The sequence below is a fragment of the Sciurus carolinensis genome, unplaced genomic scaffold (assembly GCF_902686445.1).
Source record: "Sciurus carolinensis unplaced genomic scaffold, mSciCar1.2, whole genome shotgun sequence".
Taxonomy (NCBI): domain Eukaryota; kingdom Metazoa; phylum Chordata; class Mammalia; order Rodentia; family Sciuridae; genus Sciurus; species Sciurus carolinensis.
Genome location: NW_025920532.1, coordinates 1 through 23558, shown reverse-complemented (window position 1 = coordinate 23558; position 23558 = coordinate 1). Strand labels below are relative to the sequence as shown.

Genomic DNA, 23558 nt, shown 5'->3' with positions numbered 1-23558 from the left:
AAAAATTAAGAAATAGTGATTATTCACAACTTTATTTGGTGTTATACATAATATCCATAATCAAACCAAAAACCTCTAAAATGAAGCAATATTTAATCTGAAATTAGAAAGAATCACACAGCCCAGAAATTTTGGTGTATTAAATCAGATTCAGGGACAGTGGTTATATCGAGTAATAGTAGTAATAGTCACTCACAACATTCAAGACCTAAATCTTCAATCTAATGTTACTAGAAAAGGCAGCAGCATCTCAATGAACCCTCAGGAAAGCAGAGCAAGATCACGAGTCAGGGAAAATAATAGAAAACCACAATATGTTACGTGATCAAGAAGGGAGTGATTTGGGACTTTTCAAAAAGGTTCAACTGACAGAATCCTAGGTGTGAGTCCAACATGTTAATTACTGAATATTCAGAGAAAGCTCACCACATCTGGGAAGAACAGACAAAGGCCCATGAGAAACACACAAACATGAGACACACACACACACACACACACACACACACACACATACACAAACACACACACACCATGTATACTCAATAGGAAAGGAGAAGGGAAAAGACCTTAACAACAAGCAAGTGCTGCAAAATGAAGACAAATTCTGGCACCAAACTGATCAACGATGTTTTAGAAGGAGGCACTCTAGTTAAGTGTATGTCCTGTCGACCCCTGTGCTCCTGAAGGAGTCTATGAATGAAGGATCTAGTGCATGAAAAGTTTAACCACACCTGCTGATTCAAAGTACCCCAAAGCCTTCTGGGCAGGACCATGGTACATTAGTTCTCCTGAGGCCAATATGGTAAGGCTGTCAAACAGCTGGAAGGTGGAATAGCGAGGCTGATGGATGGAGAAGATGATCGTTCGTCTCTGCTCAGAAATCCTAAGTGAAAGGAGGAAAATAATGAATCTTTAAATATTGGAACCTTACAATTCTTGGTAGAATACTCATTCATGCCCGGAGAGCTTTTTCTCACAGTTCAACTTGATTTTCTGTGACAAACTTCTCATCTCAACTCTTTACATACTTGGTAGTTGAGGAAACGTAAATTTGATGCTATTATTACAAGAGTAAATATTCTTAAAGTTTGGTGCATCAGCAGTCTAGAATTGACTAGAATTTGACTGAAAATGCAGATTGCAGGGAAGTTGGCATACAAACATCAGGGGCTGGTGTAGACAGTTCATATATTAATAAGTTTATCAGATAATCTCTGAATACAACCACTTTCGAGAATTAGTTGTTGACTAAGTGCCAAAAGAATAATCATATAACCATTTTTCATTGATCATTTAAGTATTCTGGGTCTTTAGTAATGGGTTTCATCTTACCTTAATAATACATTAATATTACTGAGCACTTAGAATATCATTTATCACTTAGCTAAATATTTTGGAGATAAATTCAGTTTTCACAAAGTTGTGATAAGGCTGTTTTGACATTAATATTTCCTTCTTTTTACAGGTAAGGCTTAAAGGCTGTGTAACTGACTAAGGGCTTACAGTTACTAAGAGGCAAAGTTGGGATCTGAGCTCTGGTCTGATTTTATGGTAGAAACAGTTGTAAACAATATTTAATAGAAATTATTACTTATGGGTAGAAGAAACTAAGGCCAAAATCACTATCCAAAAATATTTTTAAAGATATATTATGGGAAGAATCATTTTGAAGAATTTGAATAGTAGCTGGGATATGTAGTGTATCCAAGGGTGTTCTACATTAAGAGAAACAGAAGATAAGATCTATAATTTCAATATACTGTGGATTAGAAGTAACCCATGGCTCCTTATAAACAAAAGGAGAATGATAACCCAATCTGAATGTAATATAAGTAGAATATCAAAATTCCCAGTGACAGTGAGCTAAGGAAAGAGATACTCAGAGTGAATGAATGGAGTGTGAAGCAAGTAGGTCTAATCTCATAACTCTAAGAAGCAGTTCCATGTAACACAAGCAGCGGGGTTTATGTGTGCACTTATGTTGGGGTTGGTGTTCTTTTTGGAGAAGAAGATAACTAAGAAGGAGAGCAAGACAGGCCCATAGAGAACCCTTCACCACGAACCTAGAAATTAAGCCAATAGAAAATAGATGGCTCAGAAAGTACTGGAAGATGGATGTCGTATTCCTGAGAGTTCTAACATTCAATATGTACTCTGAGGACTGACAACATCAGACCAGCAATTCTTCTTCAAATCTGTGCAGAATTTTGAACCCTTTCTGAGACCTACAGACAGAACCTGCATTTCAGCAGTACCCCAGGTGATGAGCATGCACAGCAGTGCTTAGGAAGTACTGATCATAGCTCTTTGCACAAGGAAGTATGCCTGTGTTTAGCTAAGCAGAGCAAACCACAAATAAAATGTCTGTGAATAACAATATCATACATATGTTATGTAATGGGGCATGAGCTCCAGACCCATAACTTGTCATCTTCCCTTATATGTAAAATGACATTTTTAAGTGAACATGTATAAACCCACAAATATCTTCCCTTCTTGCTGTTTCTTCTCTTCTAGAATAGAGATTTGCTCATAGGGTCATGGGTGTCAGAGGAAGCTAGGTTGTGATAGAGAAAGGAAGACATGAAGTATGGCTGGTGGCTTAAAACAACGGGCAGAGGAATTTCTAAAATGGAGAGAGCAGAGCAACTAGGAGAATGGTTCCCTTCAAAAATTATATCAAATCACAGAGCTGGTAAGTAGATATTTTGAGATAATGGGAATCAAAACTCTCCCTGTCTGAATTCACTTACAAACATGAAAATGGCAAAGAATAAAATAAGACAGGTCAAGCATGGTGCTGCACATCTGTAATTCCAGCAGCTCACAAGGCTGAGAGGCAAGAGGATCATGAATTCAAAACCAGCCTCAGCAAAAGCAAGGCACTAAGCAACTCAGTGAGACCCTATGTCTAAATTAAAACAAAATAGGCCTGGGGACATGGCTCAGTGGTCGAGTGCTCCTTGGTTCAATCCCCAACACCACGAAAAAAAAAAAAAAAAAAAAGCAAAAGGAATTGTTAGAGTGGAGTCAGAAATATTTTTTTGAATTCATATGCTTTTCAATGTGTACACAATATCAGAAACAGCAACAGTTCTAGATCTATGTTCATGCATGAAATTGTAGAGGAAATATATATGTATCCATATATGTGCAACACAATCAGATAAAGGCTGACAGCACCTGTGGAGCTCGCATTCCCAGGTCTGTTGCACTGAGAACTCAGCATCCTTTCATGTCTGAGTCAGCTCATGCAACACTCACTGGGATGGACCCAGCAGAGGGTCACACCATGTACTGCTCCACACTGAAAGAAGACAGGAACAGTGTGTTTCTGGAGAGGATCCTGAGCAGACAGGAAACAGAGACAGTAGGGAGAACTGGGGAAATTTGAGTAGTTCTGATTGGATATTGGCAAAGCCATGCTCATTGACTGGGGAGTGCAGATGATGGTGAGTCCTCCCTGATTGGAGTTTGAGGGAGGAAGTATTTGGGTGAAAGGGCATCATGGCAGAAAAAACTATGTGGGGAGCAGCAGAGGGGGAAAGAGGGGCTGCAGATGCAGTGAAACGGAACAGAGGGGAATCCAGGTGAGAAGAGTAGGATTTCATCTGCATTGTTCTTGGATCCTTTCTGTCAGTTTGAAATATGTTTATTTTTAAAATGACATCTAAAGCTCAACTATTGAAATGTTTCCTGTGAACATTCCTTCATATTTTTCTTCTTGATAAGGTAATGCCATTTCTTTAGTTTTGTACTTCAGTCCCCAGTCTCATCAGTCATTCTTTCAATCCTTCCATGCCAGGTGCAAATCCTGAGCTGATCACACTGGTTCCCTAGAAACAGACCAGAAACCGCTCACTGCTTGCCATGATCACCTGGGTCAGAGCTCCATCATCCTTCAGCAGCTCCTCCATGGGGTCTTCCCTCACCTTGCACAACTGCACAGGCTCCACCACAGCCATTGCACTGCTGTGAAACTCTCAGAACATCCCCATGTCCCCTAATGACACGAAAAGCCATACTTCTTACATGACCTATGAGGTCTATGCAATCTGCCACCAGGTGAATACCACCTCGTGTCTAATCCATCTGTGATGGGCTGAACTGGGTTCTCCCTTAACTCAGATGCTCAAGTCCTTTCACCCAGTGCCTCAGGATGTGGCCTCATTGGAGACAGAGGTTTCAAAGAGGTCATGAGGTCATTGAGGGTCCTCATCTGACTGTTCAATTAGTAGATTAGGGCACAGAAATGCAAGGGAGAAAATGTTATCTTCAAGCCAGTGAGTGAGGACAAGAAAAAAATAACCCTGAGGACACATTGGTTTCAACTTTCTGCCTCCAGAGTTATGAGAAAATTAGTTTTCAGGTGTTAAGGCCTAAAACTGAGGTATTATTTTCACAGTTAACCTAGAAACGTCCATTTTCCTTAATCCATGGGTCTGACCCTCTGGCCTCTCTGATGTTCCACACACATCAGGCATGCTCTGCCTCAGGGCCCCTGGCTGTGTCTTCCAATCTGAAATCTCTCCTGAATTATAGCAGATTTCACTTACTTACTCTCAGCTCATGTGTCACATGCTTGTGGTCTTCACTGATTCTCCTACTCTTTTAAAAAGCTTCCCACCCTCAACATGATCTTCTTTCCCTATGCTCTTGTTTCCTGTTTCTGAGCCATTTCTTGTTTATTGACTGTAACCCACTAACAAAGAAGGAACATTATTTTTAGTTTCTGAATTCCCTGTACCAAGAACATCTGGTGCATAGAAGTGATCGGACAGTAAATGAATGAAAAAGCAATGTTGTCACAGCTTTTACCTTTTCAGGAATCTAATGAAATCATTTGCTGTACTCCAGTCTAACCCAGTTGTGGGCTCATCCAGGAACAAGATGGAAGGATAAAGGATCAGCTCCATTCCTATACTCATCTTTTTTCTTAATCCTTCAGATCTTACCTAAAAAAACAAATCATTATTGTCATCCACATGAATGACCATAGTCACTGTCATTTGGTGAATTAACCTGTACGAATCCCAATTGAGACATGTTATGTCATTATGCTGATTATTCTGTACCGCAAGTGAATGACACCTGGGACAAAGTTTCTCCTTTACCAATGCATAAGCTGGGCCCCAGTGCAGAATTGTCAAGTGACTGTGCTGAATATGAAGCTCAGGCTTTTAATAGTCCTGTATATTCCTCTACAAGTCAAATATTCAGCTTTAAAATAATAAAGTAGAACACTAAAAAATATGACTGACATAGTGAAATCACTACTAATACACAATGAAACTACCAATGGTCATCTTTTATTGTATTCAAAACATCTCCCCCAAACCCACTGCCTCCTCAAAGGGATCCCCAGTGGATTGAAAAGAAGAGAGTCAACATGGTGCCATAATTGGACACTTTCTACCATACATTTTTAGCATCTTCTCAATTTCATACTTCTTTTTCCCCAAAATGATGTTTTCTACACCTTAACTTAGTATGGAATTCCTGATTCATCTTTTCAAAAACATCTAGAAAAGGGGATATTCCACAGGGAAATTGGCCTGATCTATGCAACAAATAAATGTGTGGGGAGGGAAGAAAAAGGTTCTGGGAAGGCAAGAAGTAGGAAACATGTATGGAATTTTGTCTCCAAGCAGATCATCATAAAATGCTACTCATGACTCTTGATTGGGTAATGACAAATGAGTGATAAAAGACATTTCAGTCTTTTGATCAAAGGTTCTACACATGTACATGTAAGCCTCAATGAAGTCTATTATTCTGTATAATTATTTTAAACTCATAAAAAAGACGAATACAAATATGGATTTGAAGCAGCTGATGATTCAGAGATATCATTCAATTTGTTCATTGATAATGGTACTGATAAGTAAACAAACTGTGCTTATTTATTTATGTAGTTATGGGTGAAGAAGTAAACATATGAAAAACTGAATGGAATGATATTATTATTTACAGAGTGACATTAATTACTAGACAATCAATCATATCATTTGAGCAATCATATAAACATAATATTTTTGCATTTATGTCATATATAAATAACATAAAGAGATATAAAAATTATTTGAATCAATTATATTATACAACTCTAAGAATCCAACAACTGCCTTTGTAGTTGTCCACGGAAATACAAGCAAGGGACTCAGGGAAGTGCCTACTTGGAGTTAAATAAGAGAGTAAAGAAAGTATCTTCCTTGAAAGATGAAATCAGATAAATAAGCAGAGTAAAAGTAAACACAAACTGAATCACTCAGCAAGCAAAAAAAAAAAAGTGGTGGAAGGTGGCATCACAGGGTTATTTTTCTAAATACAGTTAGCATGAAAGAGTATCAGCAAAGACCATGAGAAGCAGCAGCCAGTAGAATCCCTATCTTCATTGCCTTTATAAGGAGGAGATTACAGGGGGATGCCCCATAGCATTTACAGCCTTTGTTTGTGGGTTTGTTTTGTGGTGCTGGGAACTGAACACAGGTCCTCATGCATACTAGCAAGTCTTCTCCCACAGAGACTCATCACCAGCCCCACAGCCAATACAATCTAAATACCTTATTTTTTCACTAAGCTCCAAACCCTCTACACCTATTACTTAACTGGAACGTTCACTCCTTTGTCTTCCTTTATCCTCCTGATCCTGCACAACCCAGAAAAGAAGCAGTTACCTTTTCCATTATGTTAATCTTGCACACAACTATATCTCTAGAACCTCAAAGATCTTGGCAGGTAAGAGTCTCAAAATATATACTGATTTAAAAAAAAAAAATGGAGAGATTGAGGGAGGGAATGAGGGAAGATAAATGCCAGAAAAAGGCTCTTGAAAAGTAACTTTATCAATACCCAAAGTAGAAGTAACTACTGATGTGAACAAGTATTTGGAAGCCAAGTTATAACAAAGGGAAACACAGAGCAAGAATCCTTGGATGAGACTGGTGAAGATGGCAGAAGGGAACTAGGCAGCAGGTCTCAATCACCTCACAATGGAAAGAGGATGCAGCAAAGGAAAAGCAGAATTGAGATTCTCATGACAAAATAAATGCTTTAAGATGCAATATTACTGAGTATGAGGCCTGGAGAGACATAGGATACCACAGAAGAAAATAAACACAGAGTCCCCTAACCCTGACCTGGAACCATGTAGGTGAGGTGGGGAGAAGCTACAGACAGCAAAGGTGGGAACAGAGAAACTCTTAAGCTCACTCACATAAAAACATATAGAACATCAGAAAAATTTTAATGTGTGACAATAGAACAGAAGTGTCCTTAAAACAGAGGAAATGGCTTAAAACCAAATCGTGAAAAACAAACAAAACAAAAAATACTGAACCGAGGGCCTAAATGGAAATATCATGGAGGCTTTAGCTGGCCAGTCACACTCAAATCAACAGGTCACTTTCCATGTTGAGAGAACTGCACCACAGAACACAGAGTTCTGTGCTCATAGAGTTCCTGAACACACAGCCACACACCAAGATCTCCACCACCACTAAAATGATCTTATAGAGAGGAACAGGTACTTAGTGACCCACAGCAGTCACAGGGACATTCCAGAAATGACATCCAAACTCCTGCATAGCATAAAAACAACCAAGACACAATACTGCACCCTCCAAGCAGTCAGCTGCAGGTTCCTGAGTCGAAAAACCAGAACAAGCTGGTGGAGGGTCACAGCAGCTCGGAAATTGACTCCTCTGTAAGTCAGGAGAGATCCACAGCTAAAGAATGACAGTAATCTGCTAAATGTCCAAACCCCACTAAAATCCAAGCCAAGATTCAACAAGATGTTTCTTTCACTTTGGCTTGGTATACTATAAATTAACATTAACATTAACTTTGATCATATGTATAACTCTTTAACTCGAATGAAAATTGTTACCCCAATAACATGCCTTCACACAATTTGAATAAATTTCATCTCATAATTTAAAGAATTAAATGGAATCAGTCCTCCTATCTTGATTTCCCTAGCTCTAGTTGTTAAATGCTCCTCTTATACCCAGTCCATCCTCTTGCATTACCTACTATTACTTCAAATACTCACCATCCATCTAGTTTGCCTTAGTACCTTTGTGTGAATCATTCTTTTATATTTTTTCTCTCTTTCTAACTTTCTGTCCCTTTTCCTTCTCCTTTTTGCAACACCTTTCTCCCCCCACAGTTTAGCACTCATGTAAGACTGTAGTAGCTTTACTAAATTTAGTAAGTCATTTTTTTTTTCCTATTCCAGAACTTTATTACAAGTTTCATCAGAATCTGAGGAACCATGAAGAACAACAGCAACAAGTTTTTATTTGTCAAAAGGTTGGACAGTATGAGGCTTGGTTTTGAAGTGATTGAAGTAAATAGGTTTCAGTGGCGTATCTGAAAGTGGTGCTGATATTGGGATCAGAAGAGGTGAAATGTGGACTGAAAAGTCAGTATCTGGATATTTGACCAACCCAAGTGTCTTAAGAGAAACTCACAAAGAAGTCTCTCACTTAAATGAAGAAGTGAGAACTATACCAATGGACAGACATATAAACAGTATGAAAGAAAAAAGAATGGATCATCCTAAAGAGCTCACGATGCTTTAACAACTGATTCCATTGGCACCACAGTGGAAGAAATCTCAGAGAAAGAATTTAGAAAGTTCGTAGCTAAAACGTTCTATTATCTAAAGGAAGATGGGGAAGAAGTGAAATTGTAGAGAAAATGAAAGATCGTTTCAATAGTGATGAAGAAATTCTGAAAAGGAACCAAATGGATATATTAGAAATGAAAGTCTCAAGAAACCAAATTAAAAACTCAATAGAGATCATCAAATATAGATTAGACCACTTTGAACACAGATTTTTCAGGCCTTGAAAATAAAGCATATAAACTTGAAAAAAGTTAACCATAGAGAAAAGATGTTAAAAGCCCATCAAAAGAATATTGAAGAAATATGGAAGAACATTAAAACACCAAATTTAAAATTCATTGGGATATATGAAGGTTCATTAATTCAAGTTAAAGGATGCACGATCTTTCAATGAAATAATATCAGAAAATTATCCAAACCTTAAGAATGAGACAGACATTCAAATGAAGGAGGCACCCGAGGACTCCAGCGAGAAAAAATCACAATGGATTCAGTCCAAGAAACATTATAATGAAAATGCCTTACATACAAAATAAGGTTAGATTTGTAAAAAGGAGCCAGTGAAAAATGGTTGATCACATTCACAGGTAAACCAAACTTGATTTCAACTGATTTCTCAACCCAAACCCTAAAAGCAAGGAGGACTTGGAATAATGAATGCAAAGTTCTGAAAGAGGATGGATGCCAAGCAAGAACTCTATACCTAGCAAAATTAAGCTTCAGAATTGAAGATGAAATAAAATCTTTCCATGATAAACAGAAGCTAAAAGAATTCATAACTATAAGCCTGCACTGCTAGACATGCCTGATGAAATATTTCATAAGGAAGAAATGAAAAATAAAAATGAAAAACAGCATAGGAATGAAGAGTACTAGAAGGATAGTCAATTATAGGAGAATCAAATCTGATTTAAACATCACAAATAAATCAACATGTCAGGAAATAAAAATCATCTCTCAATAATAACATTGAATGTAAATGGTCTAAAATCCTTAATTGAAAAACACAGGTTGGCTGATTTGGGTTGCTTTAACAAACAAGACCCAACAATGTGTTCTCTTCAGGAGAGACTCAGCTCACAGGCAAACACATCCACAGACTGACGGTGAAAGGATGGGAAAAGACTTACCATTCAAATGGTACTCATGAACAATCACGACTAGCTATTCTCAGATCAGATAAAGTAGACTTCCATCCAAATTTAATCAGAAGAGCCAAAAATGGTCGTTCATGTTGCTTAAGGGATTCATATATCAACAAGATAATGCCCCAAACAACAGAACATCTACATATATCAGATAAACCCTGCTCAATATTAAGAATCAAATAGACCACGATACAATAATACTGGGTGACTTTAACATGGTTCTTTCACCACTGGATAGATCATCCAAACATAAAATTAAATATTTTACAGAACTATGAAATACAATCAATAAGTGGAACTAACATTCATCTATAGAATGCTTCATTCTTCAATGACTCACTTCATTTCTCCTAAACAACACATAGAACATTTCCTAAAAGGGACAGCATTTTAGAGCAAAAAGCTAATGTCTCCAAATATAAAAAAAGTAGAGATAATGCCTTGCATTCTATCAGATTGTAAAGGAATTAAATTGGAAGCACTGATAGGAAAAAACAGAAACTATACTAACACCAGCAGATTGAATAATATACATTTGACTGATGAATACATAGCAGAGGAAATTAATGGAGAAATAAAAATAATCAAGAAATAAGTGAGAATAATGACACGACATATCAAAATCTCTGGGAAAGTACAGACATTCCTAAAAGGAAAGTTTCTAGCATTGAGCTCATACATTCAATAAATGGAAAGGTAAAAAATGAAAAATCTAACATTACATCTCAGGGTACTAGAAAAACAACAACAAATCAACACCAAAATCAGTAGAAGATAGCATATTAATAAAATCATAGAATTATATCCAATATTAATACAACCAATGAATTGAGAATCAAAAACTATTCAAAAGATCAACAAGACAAAGAGTTGGTTTAATGAAAGAATAAACAAATTGATAAACCCTTAGACAAACTAACCAGAAGAGAGAGGAAAAAAAACACAAAACAACACAATTTAAGATTAAGAAGAAGTTATGGTCACAGATACTACTAAAATCCAGAAAATCCTCAGAAATTATTTTCAATATTTGTACTCCAAAAACCTAGTAAATTTTGAAGATATTAACAAATACCTGGAGGCCTATGAACTACCCAAATTAAACCAGGAAGATTAGCAAACTTAAACAGATTAATATCAAGAAATGAAATTACAGCAGCCATAGAAGACTTCCAACAAAGAAAAGACACAGACAAGATGAATTCTCAGCCGAGTTCTATGTCACCCTTGAAGAAGAACCAATACCAATTCTCCTCAAACTATACCATAAAATAGTAAAGGAGGGAATACTGTCAAACTCACCCTCTGAGCCAGCATCACCTGGATAACAAAACCAGACAAAGACACACTAACAAAAGAATACTTCATACCAATTTCCTTGACGGACACAGATGCAATAATTCTTAATAAAATATCGGCAGACCACACACAAGAACACATTGAAAAGGTAGTGCACCAAGATCAGGTAGGTTTCATCCCAGGGATGCTAGGTTGGTCCAACATACAGAAAGCAATAAATGTAATTCACCACATAAGTAGATTTAAGAATAAGAATCCACATGATTATCTCAAAAGATGCAGAAAAAATATTTGACAAAGTACAGCAAACATTCATGTCTAAAACCCTATTAAAACTTCAGATAGAAGGAATTTACCGCACATTGTAAGAGCTACATGTGACAAAACCAAGGCCAAAATGCTAATGAATGGAGAGAAACTGAAAGCATTTAACCTAAAAGCAGGAACAAGACAAGGATGCCCACTTTCATCATTCCTAGACAACACAGTCCTTGAAACTAGCCAGAATATCTGGCAAGAGTAGGGAATTCAAAACATTTGACAAGAAGAGCTCAAATCATCTCTGTCTGCTGATGACATGGACCTATATTAGAAGATTCAAACAACTCCAGCAAAAGCCTTTGAGAGCCCATAAGTGAATTCAGCAAAACAGAAGGATACAAGATGAACATCCATAAATTAATCCCATTCCTCTACTGCAATGATGAATCTGAAAAAGCAATTAGGAAGATTATCCTGTTAATAATAATAACCTAAAAAAAAAAAAAAGACACTTGGGAATCTACTACAGAGGGGAAGTATCTGTACAATGAAAAAAAAAAACCACTTATCAAAAATTGAGGAAGTCCTTGGAAGATGGAAAAACCTCCCATGTTCTTGGATAGGCAGAATTAATATTGCTAAAACAGCCACAGTACCAAAGTGCTACACAGATTCGATGCAGTTCCCATCAAAATTCCAATGATATTCTTCACATAACTAGTAAATTAGTTTCAAAATTCATGTGGAAAAATAAGAGAGCCAAAGTAGTCAAACGAATCCTCAGCCACAAAAGCAAAGTAGGAGGCATCACAATACCAGACCTCAACGTATAGTACAGAGGTATAGTAACAAAAACAGCATGGTACTGGCCCCAAAACAGGTAAGGAGCCAATGGAATAGAATAGAAGACACAGGAACAAAGTCACATAGACACAGTTACTTTATATGAGACAAAGGTGCCAAAAACACACTGGAGTAAAGTAACCTCTTAACCATTGTTCCTGGGACAGTTGGAAATCAATATGAGAGAGAATGAAATTTAACTCCTACCTCTTACCCTAACTAAATGTCAACTTGAATTTAATTGAAAACCTAGTAATTAGACCAGAAACCCTGCACCTGCCAGAAGAAAGTTGGCCCAACACACCAACATGAAGCACAGGAACCAACTTTTTAAATAAGCATTCTAAAGCATAACAAACAGATTTTAAAAATCAACAAATAGATCTCACCAATGTAAAAAGTTTGTACACATCAAAGGAAGGAATTAAGAGTATGCAGAGACAGCTTATAGAATGTGAGAAAGTCTTTGACACCTACTCCTCAACTAGGGCATTAATATCCAGAATGTACAAATAATTCAAGAAGCTTAACAACAAGTAAACAAATGAACCAATCAGTCAATGGCAAAGGAAGTAAACAGACACTTCTCAGAAGATGGCATCTATATATACACGGGTATGTATATATATATACATATATATACGTCAAAAATTACATGAAAAAAGTTCAATATCACTAGCAATTAGGGAAGTACGAATTAAAACTACACTGAGATATCATCTCACTTTACTTACAGTGGTAATTATCAAAAAAACAAATAACCATAACTGTTGGTTAGGATGTGGGAAAAAAGTATACTCACACATGGTTGGTGGGACTGCAAATTAGTACAACCACTCTGGAAAGCAGTATGGAGATCCCACAAATCAAGGAATGGAACCACCTTATAAATCAGCTATCCATTGCTCAGTGTATATCCAAAAAATGTAAAATCAGCACACTATAGAGATGCAGCCACATCAATGTTATAGGAGCACAATTCACAATAACCAAACTGTGGAACAAACCTAGGTATCTTTCAATAAATGAATGGATAAACAAAAGATGGTATATATACATAAAGGAATATCACACAGTTATAAAGAATGACATTATGGAATTGCCAGTAAATGAATGGAAAAGAAGACGATCATGCTAAGTGAAAGAGGCTTGTCCTCAAAAGCCCAAAATAAACCGAAGAGAGTTCAATGGAGTAGAAAACGGAGAATGAAGGGAGGGAGCAAGGAAGGAATAACAAAAAAACAGGGGAATGAATCTGACCTATCTTTCTAATGCACATATGCAATTATACAACAGTGAATCTCACCATCATGTATATACACAAGACACCGGTTAAAAAAAAAAAAAAAAAAAAAAAAACAGTAGAAATTTCAGTAGAGTGAAGAAAAAGGGGCAGGGAGGGAGAGAGTGAGGGGAAGTAGAAGCACTGGGTAGTGAATTAGAACATATTACATTCCATGCTTTTATAATTATGTCCAAATGAATCCTAATGTTCTGTATAACTAAAAAGAATCAATAAAAAAAGGAATCCCTTGTTTCTTGTCATTCATCAAATCCAGAGGTATCCCTCAAAAAACAATGCAACAATGTCCCTCCAAGCAAGAGAGGGAGAAGAGCAGCTAAATGAGGGAAGAGAGAAAGAAGAAGGAAAGTCAGTACAAAGGCATCAAATGAGCCTGACTTAACAACGAGCGTGGGAGGACCAGGGAAAAGGCTGTGAGGGGCCTCTCCACACAGACCACACTCCATCCCCAGGACTAGACCACAGGCAAGATGGTCTCTCCCTCAATTTCCCTCTTCATAGTAGGAATCTAGTCACTATTCTCATCATTACAGAAAGCAGCCACTGTTGACCACACACCTTAGGAAACTGCTGATTAAGGTCACGTTGGATCTCCACACAGGGAGGTCCTCTCTCCTGGCTATGACTCTGTCAGGATTTTTCACCTTACCTTGGAATCTGCCACTTCAACCAGACCTAACTCTTCAATGACCTCGTCAATCCTCTGATTTTTTTCCTCTTTTGTCATAGTTGATGGAAGCCGAAGAGATGCTGAGAACTGCAGGTTTTCTCTCACCGTCAGGCTGTCCATCACGACATCATCCTGAAGGAAGTTAAATTTCAATGTGAAACACTGAGTCTTTTCTAAGACATCACATCAGTGTATGTCACTTAATGCACAAGCATAACAAACACAAGGAAAATGTCTGCTAATGGTGAACTTCCAACTCTAAAATTTTAGTGACTCCACACACAGCTTCAGAGCCCAAGGGAATCATTTTCATTCTCCATTTGCATACCCAGGTGGAGCAGAGGTGACTATAATGACTTCTAGACCATTTTAGGTTGCTTGTGTGAGACATGCCAAAAGCATCTTCTAAGAGAAGAGAGGAGAATGAAGGGCAAAAAGAACAGCAGTAGACCATTTCAGAAATGATACAAAAGCTAGAACTGATACCACTACTTATGGGTTCATATTCCAGGTTCTTTCTGTTTCTCCTTTGAACTCCTCCCTCAGTCTTATGGGAGATTATATAAACAAGTTGCTGCCTTGAGCATATTCAATTGGAAGCATGCTAACCCTACAAACCAATGTTTGCACATGCAGAAACAGGGGGAACCTAAACGGCAGACCCTCTAATACTCACGTGCACCACATATCCTAAACTATGTGGGAAATCAGCATCCTCAGGTACTTCATGTATGAAAACACTTCCAGATAATCCACTTAGATCTTTTCTTGCAGCTAGGATTTCTAACAACCTATAAAAGTACATATATGGTATCAGATTTTTCCTTCCTACAAAGACCACGGCACTCACCTACTGTGAATACAAATTCTTTTCAAAATAGAAAATGAACTAGTCATAAAATTCTGTGGTTGACCATATATGTGTGTGTATGTACATTCACACACACATACACACACACACACACACACACACACACATACACACACACAAATTCTTGTCAACTTTTTCATTATGTGCTATAAGAAAGCCCAAAACATTGAAGCAAGATAACACTGGGTTATGCAGTGGAGACCTCCCAAATGACCCTCAACTTGATGCTCCCAACTCAGGCAATAGGCTCCTTTTCTCTGATTCCTGTCCTTACAGAGACCTTCAGCTACTTCTCACCTCTTTTAATATTATTCCCTTCTCTTCCTTCCTCATTCGTTGGTAACATGGCCAACTACTATATGCTAATCACTATATCAAGCTGTGTTAGTAAAGCTGAATTTAACAAGATTTCCTGGTCCTCAGAATAAAACCATAAGCTAGTCCAAAGTCAAGTCATCCATAAGACCTAGGACCAGACAGGGTATGCACAGCAAATGATACGATTTTTAAAAGCACACTGAAATGGCAAAAAAAAAAAAAAAAAAGGTCACTTATTCTTTTGTACTCACAAATATTTGCCTCCATCTGTGGGTCCTGTGATGGCATTAAGGCCAGGTTTCATGATCCCACTGGAAACAAAAAATGTACTCATTTATTATTTCAGTTTTCAAAGAGTTCTGTAGGTATAAAGATTGTATTGAATATTCTCTGAATGCTGATGAAATTGCAGACAGATAAGATGCACTAAGACTTATAGAAATAAAAATCATGGGTTAATGTAAGTCTGTACATAGGATATCCATCACTAATCAGGACCTATAAGTAAAAAGTCTCAGATACATGAAAATTCCTTCATTTATTCTTGAAACCACTAATCGCTTATGGAAAATGACACATTTCATGTTCACAGTCCACAATAGAAGTAGAAAATTCCCACAAATCATCTACATTACTCTTAATCCTCTTTTTTCCCCTTAATCTTCTGACAACAGCCTCTAAATGTTTGAGGATCAGGTTCTTCAAATCATCTCACCTGCTTCCCAGTCAAGTGTAGTTAATGAGCCAGTGATTTGTAGACTATCAGTACTAGTGTCCTCACTTTTCAAATCTAATCAGAACAAAAATCAATGCATCTGAAGTAGAAAGTAAAGACTAGAATAAAGCACTCCAGAGAATAAGAAACCATCACCTGCTCCTAACATTGGACATAAGCATCCTACCAATTTGAAAAGCAAAACACATATGATTTACTGCTTTTAAAGTTTCTGCTAAATTGGCTGGAAAATGGCAAGTTTAGAATTAGGATGGATACTTTAGAATTAGTAGCATGGATACTCTTTGGGGACGCACAGGCATAGAAAGACTCAAGTATTCTTCAACAAATTTAGTGTATGTGTGAAAGTTGTGAACATTCAGAGAAGAAGGGGTTGATTATGGCAGTATTGACTGTGCTATGACCCAAGATGAAATCAAATAGCTTAAATTTTGTGCTAAGTGTAAGAGGAGGAACTGTGAAGAAGAATGAAACCAGGAGAACTGAGGACAGGGTCACTGCAGGTGCATGAAGAAACAGAAGCCTATCCTCACCAATTCAGAACTCTGGTGTCTATGTCGGTCTCCCATTAGAATTGCTAGGTATATCAAGATGAGTTCTACAGTGGAATCGGAATCTATTCCAAGTTTAACATCTAAGCCAACAGTTATGTGCCTTCACATATGATTCCCAAGGAGGTTGATCCTATGACCGCAGAGCTGTCATTTGTGATGATGAATGTCCCACACCACTGCCCCAGAGCACTCAATCCATGAGGACCTCAGCATTCATGGCCTGTGGCATTGGATCTGTTACAATGAAACTAGCGCTGCTGGGGGCTGAGGTGAAAGGTACCTTTCCCTTTGCTCATAAACAGAGGAAACTCACTGAACCACTGGAATATTATGAGTGCGGTAAACCAGGAACAAACTATGACACAGGAACCTTTTGGTAACCTTCTTCCTCCAGGATAAAGACATACTAATGACTGGGTATGTCTGGGAGTGTAGGTCAGTGCTAGAGTGGGTGGTTAGCATTCATGAAGTCTTGGGTTCAATCATTAGCACTGCCCAAATTCAAAATGCTTGGGTAAACTATCAAAGTGCATTTGACCACAATTCTTAATGCATCTTTTTATTACTATCTACCTAGAAACTGCTTCTAAAATGGTCAGAAGAAGGCTTGTGATTCCCTGTCTTCATTGCCTGGAAAACTTCTGGGGATTTAAGATATATACTCAAGGAAAGAGGAAGGCATCCTAAACAATTCTTCCAGAAACCCCATGCAAATGTGTTGAGGCAAAACATTTCACAGGTCCCACTGTTTGGTTTCATCTGACGCTAAACTCGAGTGTTACAGAAAACAGCAGTAGAGTACAAATCCAAATGCTGTGGAGTGGTAGCTATTTCCACATTCATTCAGTCAACACAATTATTATTTTTTTTATATTTTTTTATTTTCAGTTATACATGACAAACTGTATTTTGGTAGAATATACATACATAAAGTATATCTTATTTTATTTAGTTTGCCACTCTTGTGGTGGTACATGATGTGGAGTTTCCCTGGTTGTGTACACAAACAAAGGCTGGGAAAGTTATGACCAATTAATTCTACTGTCTTTCCTATTCACTTGCCCTCTCCCTTTCCTTTATTTCCCTTTGTCTAGTCCAATAGATTTCTACCATTCCCCTCCCCAACCTTTCTTGTTTGGGGTTAGCATCTGCAAATCAGAGACAACATTCAACCTTTGGTTCTGGGGGATTGGCTTATTTCACTTTAGCATGATACTTTCCAGTTTCATCCATTTACCAGCAAATGCCATAATTTCATTCTTCTTTATGACTGAGTAGTATACCACATTTTCTTTATTCCTTCATCCATTGAAAGACACCTAGGTTTTTTTCCATAGCTTGGCTATTGTGAATTGAGCTGCTATAAACATGGATGTGGCTGTGTCACTGTAGTACGGTGTGTTTAAGTCCTTTGCATATAAACCCAGGAGTGGGAAAACTGGGTCAAATGTTGGATCCATTCCAAGTTTTCTGAGGAATCTCCATACTGCTTCCCAGAGTGGTTACACCAATTTGAAGTCCCACCAACAATGTATGAGGGTACCTTTCTCTCCACATCCTTACCAACATTTATTGCTACTTGTATTATTTATAACTGACATTCCGAGTGGAGTGAGATGGAATCTCAGTGTGGTTTTACTTTGTATTTCTCTCATTGCTAGAAATTTTCAACATTTTTTCATATGTTCTTTTTCTATTGTTTTGTTTTCTATTAAACCTTTTCTTTAATTATTTTTATGTGTAGCTGAGGATTGAACCCAATACTTCACACATGCTAGGCAAGAACTCCATCTTGGTGGCACAACCCCAGCCCCTCATATGATTTTTGAACCATTCACATTTTTTCTTCTATGATGTGTTTGTTTAGGTCCTTTGTCCATTTATTTTTATTGTGTTGTGTTAATTATATTTCTGGTGTTAAGTTTTTTGGGTTCTTTGTAAAACCTGGAAATTAATACCTTATCTGAAGTATTAGTGGTGAAGATTTTATCCCCATCTCTAGGATCTCTGTTCATGTTCTTGATTGTTTCCTTTGCTGTGAAGATGCTTTTCAGTTTGATGTTATCCCATTTATTGATACTTGATTTTACTTCTTGCATTTTAAGTGTATTGTTGAGGAATTCAGTTCCCAAGCTGACATGTTGGTAGTTGGGCCTACTTTATCTTCCATAAATGCAAGGTCTCTACTCTAATATGTAGGTCTTTGATCCATGTAGACTTGAGTTTTGTGCAGGGTGAGACATAGGGGTTTAATTCCCTTCTATTAGAAATAGATATCCAGGTTTTCCAGAACCATTTTTTGAAGAAGCTATTTTTCTACAATGTACATTTATGCTGAAAGGAAAAACAATAATGCAGTGTCTACTATGTATGTACAAGTTAAATTTCTAGCACATAGGATAGAGCTGAGGACAAATCTGGTGGATAAACAACTGGAAACCCAATTCCTAGCCCATGGGAGTTCACACTGCAGTCCAGAGATGAACACCCTCTGTCTGATCGCTTATTTTCTATTTTCACAAAAACTGGTTGGACAGAGCCATGCTCAGTGGTTTAAGTAGGGTCTAGAGCTGCTTTCATGCAGCAAAGACAGTTAGGTCCATCCACTATGGTCCACCGTTCCTTGGCCGCACCACCTTCACCTCCACCCTTCTCTCATCCCTCAACTCCTTTCCCCCTTATTTTCTGCATACAGAGGTCTGCCTTCCTCATACTGTAAACACGTGCCAACAAGACTTTCTCACTGTAAGCACTTCTTCCTCCTGTTCTCCCTGTTAACACGCAGCACACTGAATCCTGAAAACTGAGTACATGACATGAAAGGCACCTGAACGATCCTGTCAGATCCGCAACCTTTACTAGACACTGGATCACCCTTCGGTCTTGTTTTGCTTATGATCAGAGGAGGCAAAACCATTCCTGGGGCAGGTCAACTTCCCTACACACACAAACCCAGAACTTTCACTTTCTCAGACTCCATTCGCCTGGCCCTCAGTTCAGAGTAAAGAGCTTCTGTTCTGCTTTTATATCCTCTGATTACAGCAGAACAATGCAGGGAAACTGCTCTAGTTTACTAATTCCCACGTCAGAATACAAGATTTCCAAGAACAGAGGGCCTATCTCTGTCACTTGCTATCGGGTTTCTGACACATCCAGGGTGGGTGAGGGAAAGGGTTTCTGTCAGATGGATGAGTCAGCTGTAGATTAATTGCTAAGAAACTTATTTAATAGAAAAGTCACAGGAGATAATTTATCCTTTGAAGCAGGGGGGCATGACGGATTGAGCCATACCAAACTGGCTCTAATGAAAATGGAGCCCACCTTTCCTTTATTTATGATTGTACAAGTAAAGGGGGGGACCAGGAGGAGCTGCTTCTGTCAGGAACAGGAAGGAGTGGGGTTAAGGAAGACATTTGCTACCTAGTGGGTCATCCCAGCAAGACCTACAAATTCCCAGTGGTGAGCCATTCTGTACAGAAGTCACATAACCCAGGCTATGAAAGCATCTCTCAGGACTGCCAGTTCCTGGAAGTGAGATTTCTGTGTCTCATGGTTCAGCCAAGCCTGATTTTGCAAGTCATGGATGGCTCCCCACAACTAGCATCTTGCACAACACCAGACACCAACTAGGTACCCAAATCTGTAGAATAAGTGAATTCCCACCTTTGTGTACAAGGTCCTTAGTCTGATGCAGGAAAGGATAAGTGAGGTGAGTGAATTCTCACACAGTGTGTGCTTTACATCTATTCAATCTGCACATATTCAAAGCATGGTATCTTCAACCTCTTTAACACAAAATCTGTAGGGACAACCATTGCTCAATTATTGTGTTTCACAAAAGCCTTGTCAGCTTTTCATTAGTCAAGTCTGTCTAATCATGTAGCATCCATCATTCCTGTCCTTATTCTCCTAGTCTGGATTTCTTAACCAACACAAGAGAGACAGAATAAGTAGGCAAGACAGCAGGTGCTGCTGCATGCACAGAGTTCCAATCCTCACAGCAGCCCTGGTCTCAGCCCTGTCAGCCCTCAGACCCTCACCATTTCTTTCCCACCCATCCTGCAACATTTTCTATGCTATCTTGTCGCATCCTTGATCTCTGAAGGGAATTGCCTGACATTAACAGAACAGTGTCAAGTCACATAAAAAACATCAAGAAAACAAACAAACATCTAATTCCTTAAAAATGTGCAGGCTCACTGAGTTAAAGTTACACTTTTATAACCACTGCCCTGCCTTCAGGAGCCAGGAGAAGGTGCTCCCTTTAACTGTGAAAAATTATTTCCCCCATTACACAAACAGAACTCACAAGCCATGATATCTGAACAAATCCAAATTCACATCCTGATATCATAGAGGGCATTGAGAGGCTCACAAATACCAGAAAACATTGACACCCTTAATGGCTAGCATCTGTGGATTCACAGAGGTACCTGGTAGTGACAGGTTACCTAGAAACACTCATCTTCCACTCTGGGTCCCACTTCAATATCACACTTTGAATTCTGAATTTGTTGCTGCATGAAAAAATAATTACTAGGTTCTTTAAATATACAATTGATTCAAGATCATAAAATATCATTACTTCAAACTTTATATAATGTCAATGAATTTGTATGGTCTTATATTTAAACATGTTCTACTTGTCTTTATTAGAGCAAGTAATAAGTAAATTGTTAGAGACATAAACTGCTATAAGTAGACCATTCAATTAAAACTGGTCTATTTGAAAAGTACTTTCACAATATACTATCATTTCAACCTGCTTGGTTCTAAAATATATAGAACATAAAGTTGCATAAGTACCTAAAACCCATCTGTCTCAGAAAGCGCTTAAAGCAGTGAAATAGAAACACATTCTATGTCACAGATTGGAAAGATCAGAGTTACAATTATGTACCCACGATCAAAAGGCAACAAACTATACCACCAAGCCTCTTTCCAACAAAATGCAAGGTTTACCCATGAAAAATTAAATGGCACATTCATTGTTCAGTCTCTCAAACAAACATTGATGCACATAGTAAAATCACTTTTAGGAATGGTTGGTCAGTTCACTTTCTTTCAAAGCTAAGCATACACTTCAGTGATTCAATCATTTCAGTTCTAGTTTAGCCAAAAGAAATGAAAAGAATTTGTAAATACATCTGTACATTTGTGTTTTGAACACAAATATCCATAATAACCAAAACCTGAAAGTTCATTACAGGCCAATAAAGTGGTCCCTTAGAAAATTCAGGCACATACTTGATATTTGACAGTTTCTTTCTCTTGATTGTTTTCTGACCAAATAGAAAACCTCTCTTCTCTTTTACTTCATAACAGAGGTTATGAAAACTTAACACAGGCCCTTTCTTGTCACTGGAGGTCATCCCAGCGAGGACATCAGAGTTTCTTTGGGACGTCTGGATTAAAGCCAGGTCAGCCTTGGAAGACCTCTGGAGAGTTCTGTTTTTCTGTAGAGGGAAAAGCAATAGTAAATAGTACATAGTTCAGGCAAATGAGATTTTAAACACTAGATAACAGCACATGAACACATTTAAACAAAGTTTCTTTAAAACTGTGTTGCAGTGAGTAGGCTTCTTTCTAAAGAACAGTCCACATCCCTGTGATAAGAACAACCTGAGAACCTACAATGGAAGGCAGATACAAATTAGAATACCTGCACTCCAATTAGATGTCAACTTCTCAATTATGGGGTTCTAATAAGTAAACAGTATGGGAATTATTCAAAACCTCTGAAGGATGAAAAAGACACCTGTGGGTTAGTCTTGTCTAGCTTGAAAAACATATTGTGGCACAACTTCAGTTCAGGGACAGCCTATGTGATCATCATGCATCTCCTGCATTCATTGAATGTTGGAGTTTATCACATTTTTACTATCAAAAGGAACTTAGCCTAGCGTTCTGTGGCAGGAGAGATTTCTCTGACTTTATAGTGCCAATGTGTACAACTCTGTTTGTTGTGCACCTGCAATCAGCTACGAAAGTAAACTCCAACATTCTTTGATTCACACTGACATTACTATTTCCTTCATGGGAAAACATAAAAGGGATGAACTAAATCAAACTAATAGTTACATAGCTCAAGGCTTCACAGCGAAATTGTATATTAAGTTGATGAATGAAGTTAAAAATATTTTATGAAAGAAGGTACAAAAGTCTCCTTAAAAAGATGTAGCATAAGACCGTGTGCTGATGGAGCTTGTTAAATAGGTTTGACATGCTAATGACAATAATTCTAGTTTTCATTTTAAAACACCAAAGTCATTCATGAAGCACTTTCTCTCTGCCTACGGTGGACTAGCTGCTCCAAACTGATCATTATGCTGAGAACAACCATAGGAGCAGAGAGAACGTTAGAAGAAGTGTTGAAAAGTTCTCTGATGAGAGAACAAAGCCACAAGGACTGGAGGAACCAAAGTCCCAGCAAGGAGGGAGCAGTGCTGGACAATCCCAGCACCCCATGCCTTTTCCTATCCAGGTGTTTGCAAATGAAAACTGTACACAAGGGGCAATACTTGGGATCCAGGCATGGAGAAGCTGCTAGAGGTATCTTCCAGAAGCCCCTAATATGCCTGAGCAAATAATTCAGTTGTCTTTCAGCCAGGGAGACAAAATTTGGACTTGTGGGCAAGGAAAGGTGAGGATTCCTGGAAACCCAAGCTTTTTTTTTTTTTTTTTTTTTTTGTGGTGCTGGGTTTTGAACTTAGGGCCTTGTGCTTGTGAGGCAAGCACTCTACCAATTGAGCTATATCTCCAGCAAAAACCCAAGCTTTTGAGATCCCATAAACATTATGGCCTAGGAATATGGGAAAACTGAAAAGAGACCATTCACAGCTCAACAAAGGGGATCTGTTAAAAAGAGACCATTCTCTGTTTGATCAAGGTCATCACTCTCATAAAAGGTATCATCAGTCAGG

At 38.0% G+C, this 23558-nt stretch overlaps 1 protein-coding gene across 1 annotated transcript in view; it reads right to left on the bottom strand.

Moving 5' to 3' along the window:
* LOC124975826 (broad substrate specificity ATP-binding cassette transporter ABCG2-like) overlaps nucleotides 1-22091 on the bottom strand; it is a gene marked incomplete at its 5' end in the record, with an annotated part of 41801 nt that extends 19710 nt beyond the window's left edge. The window contains 6 exons of the mRNA XM_047538339.1: nucleotides 732-883; nucleotides 4819-4955; nucleotides 14136-14288; nucleotides 14833-14947; nucleotides 15597-15656; nucleotides 21883-22091. Of these exons, the coding sequence (XP_047394295.1) occupies nucleotides 732-883; nucleotides 4819-4955; nucleotides 14136-14288; nucleotides 14833-14947; nucleotides 15597-15656; nucleotides 21883-22091 (826 nt within the window). The remainder of the gene's footprint in view (nucleotides 1-731; nucleotides 884-4818; nucleotides 4956-14135; nucleotides 14289-14832; nucleotides 14948-15596; nucleotides 15657-21882) is intronic.
* Between the last annotated feature and the right edge of the window lie 1467 nt (nucleotides 22092-23558).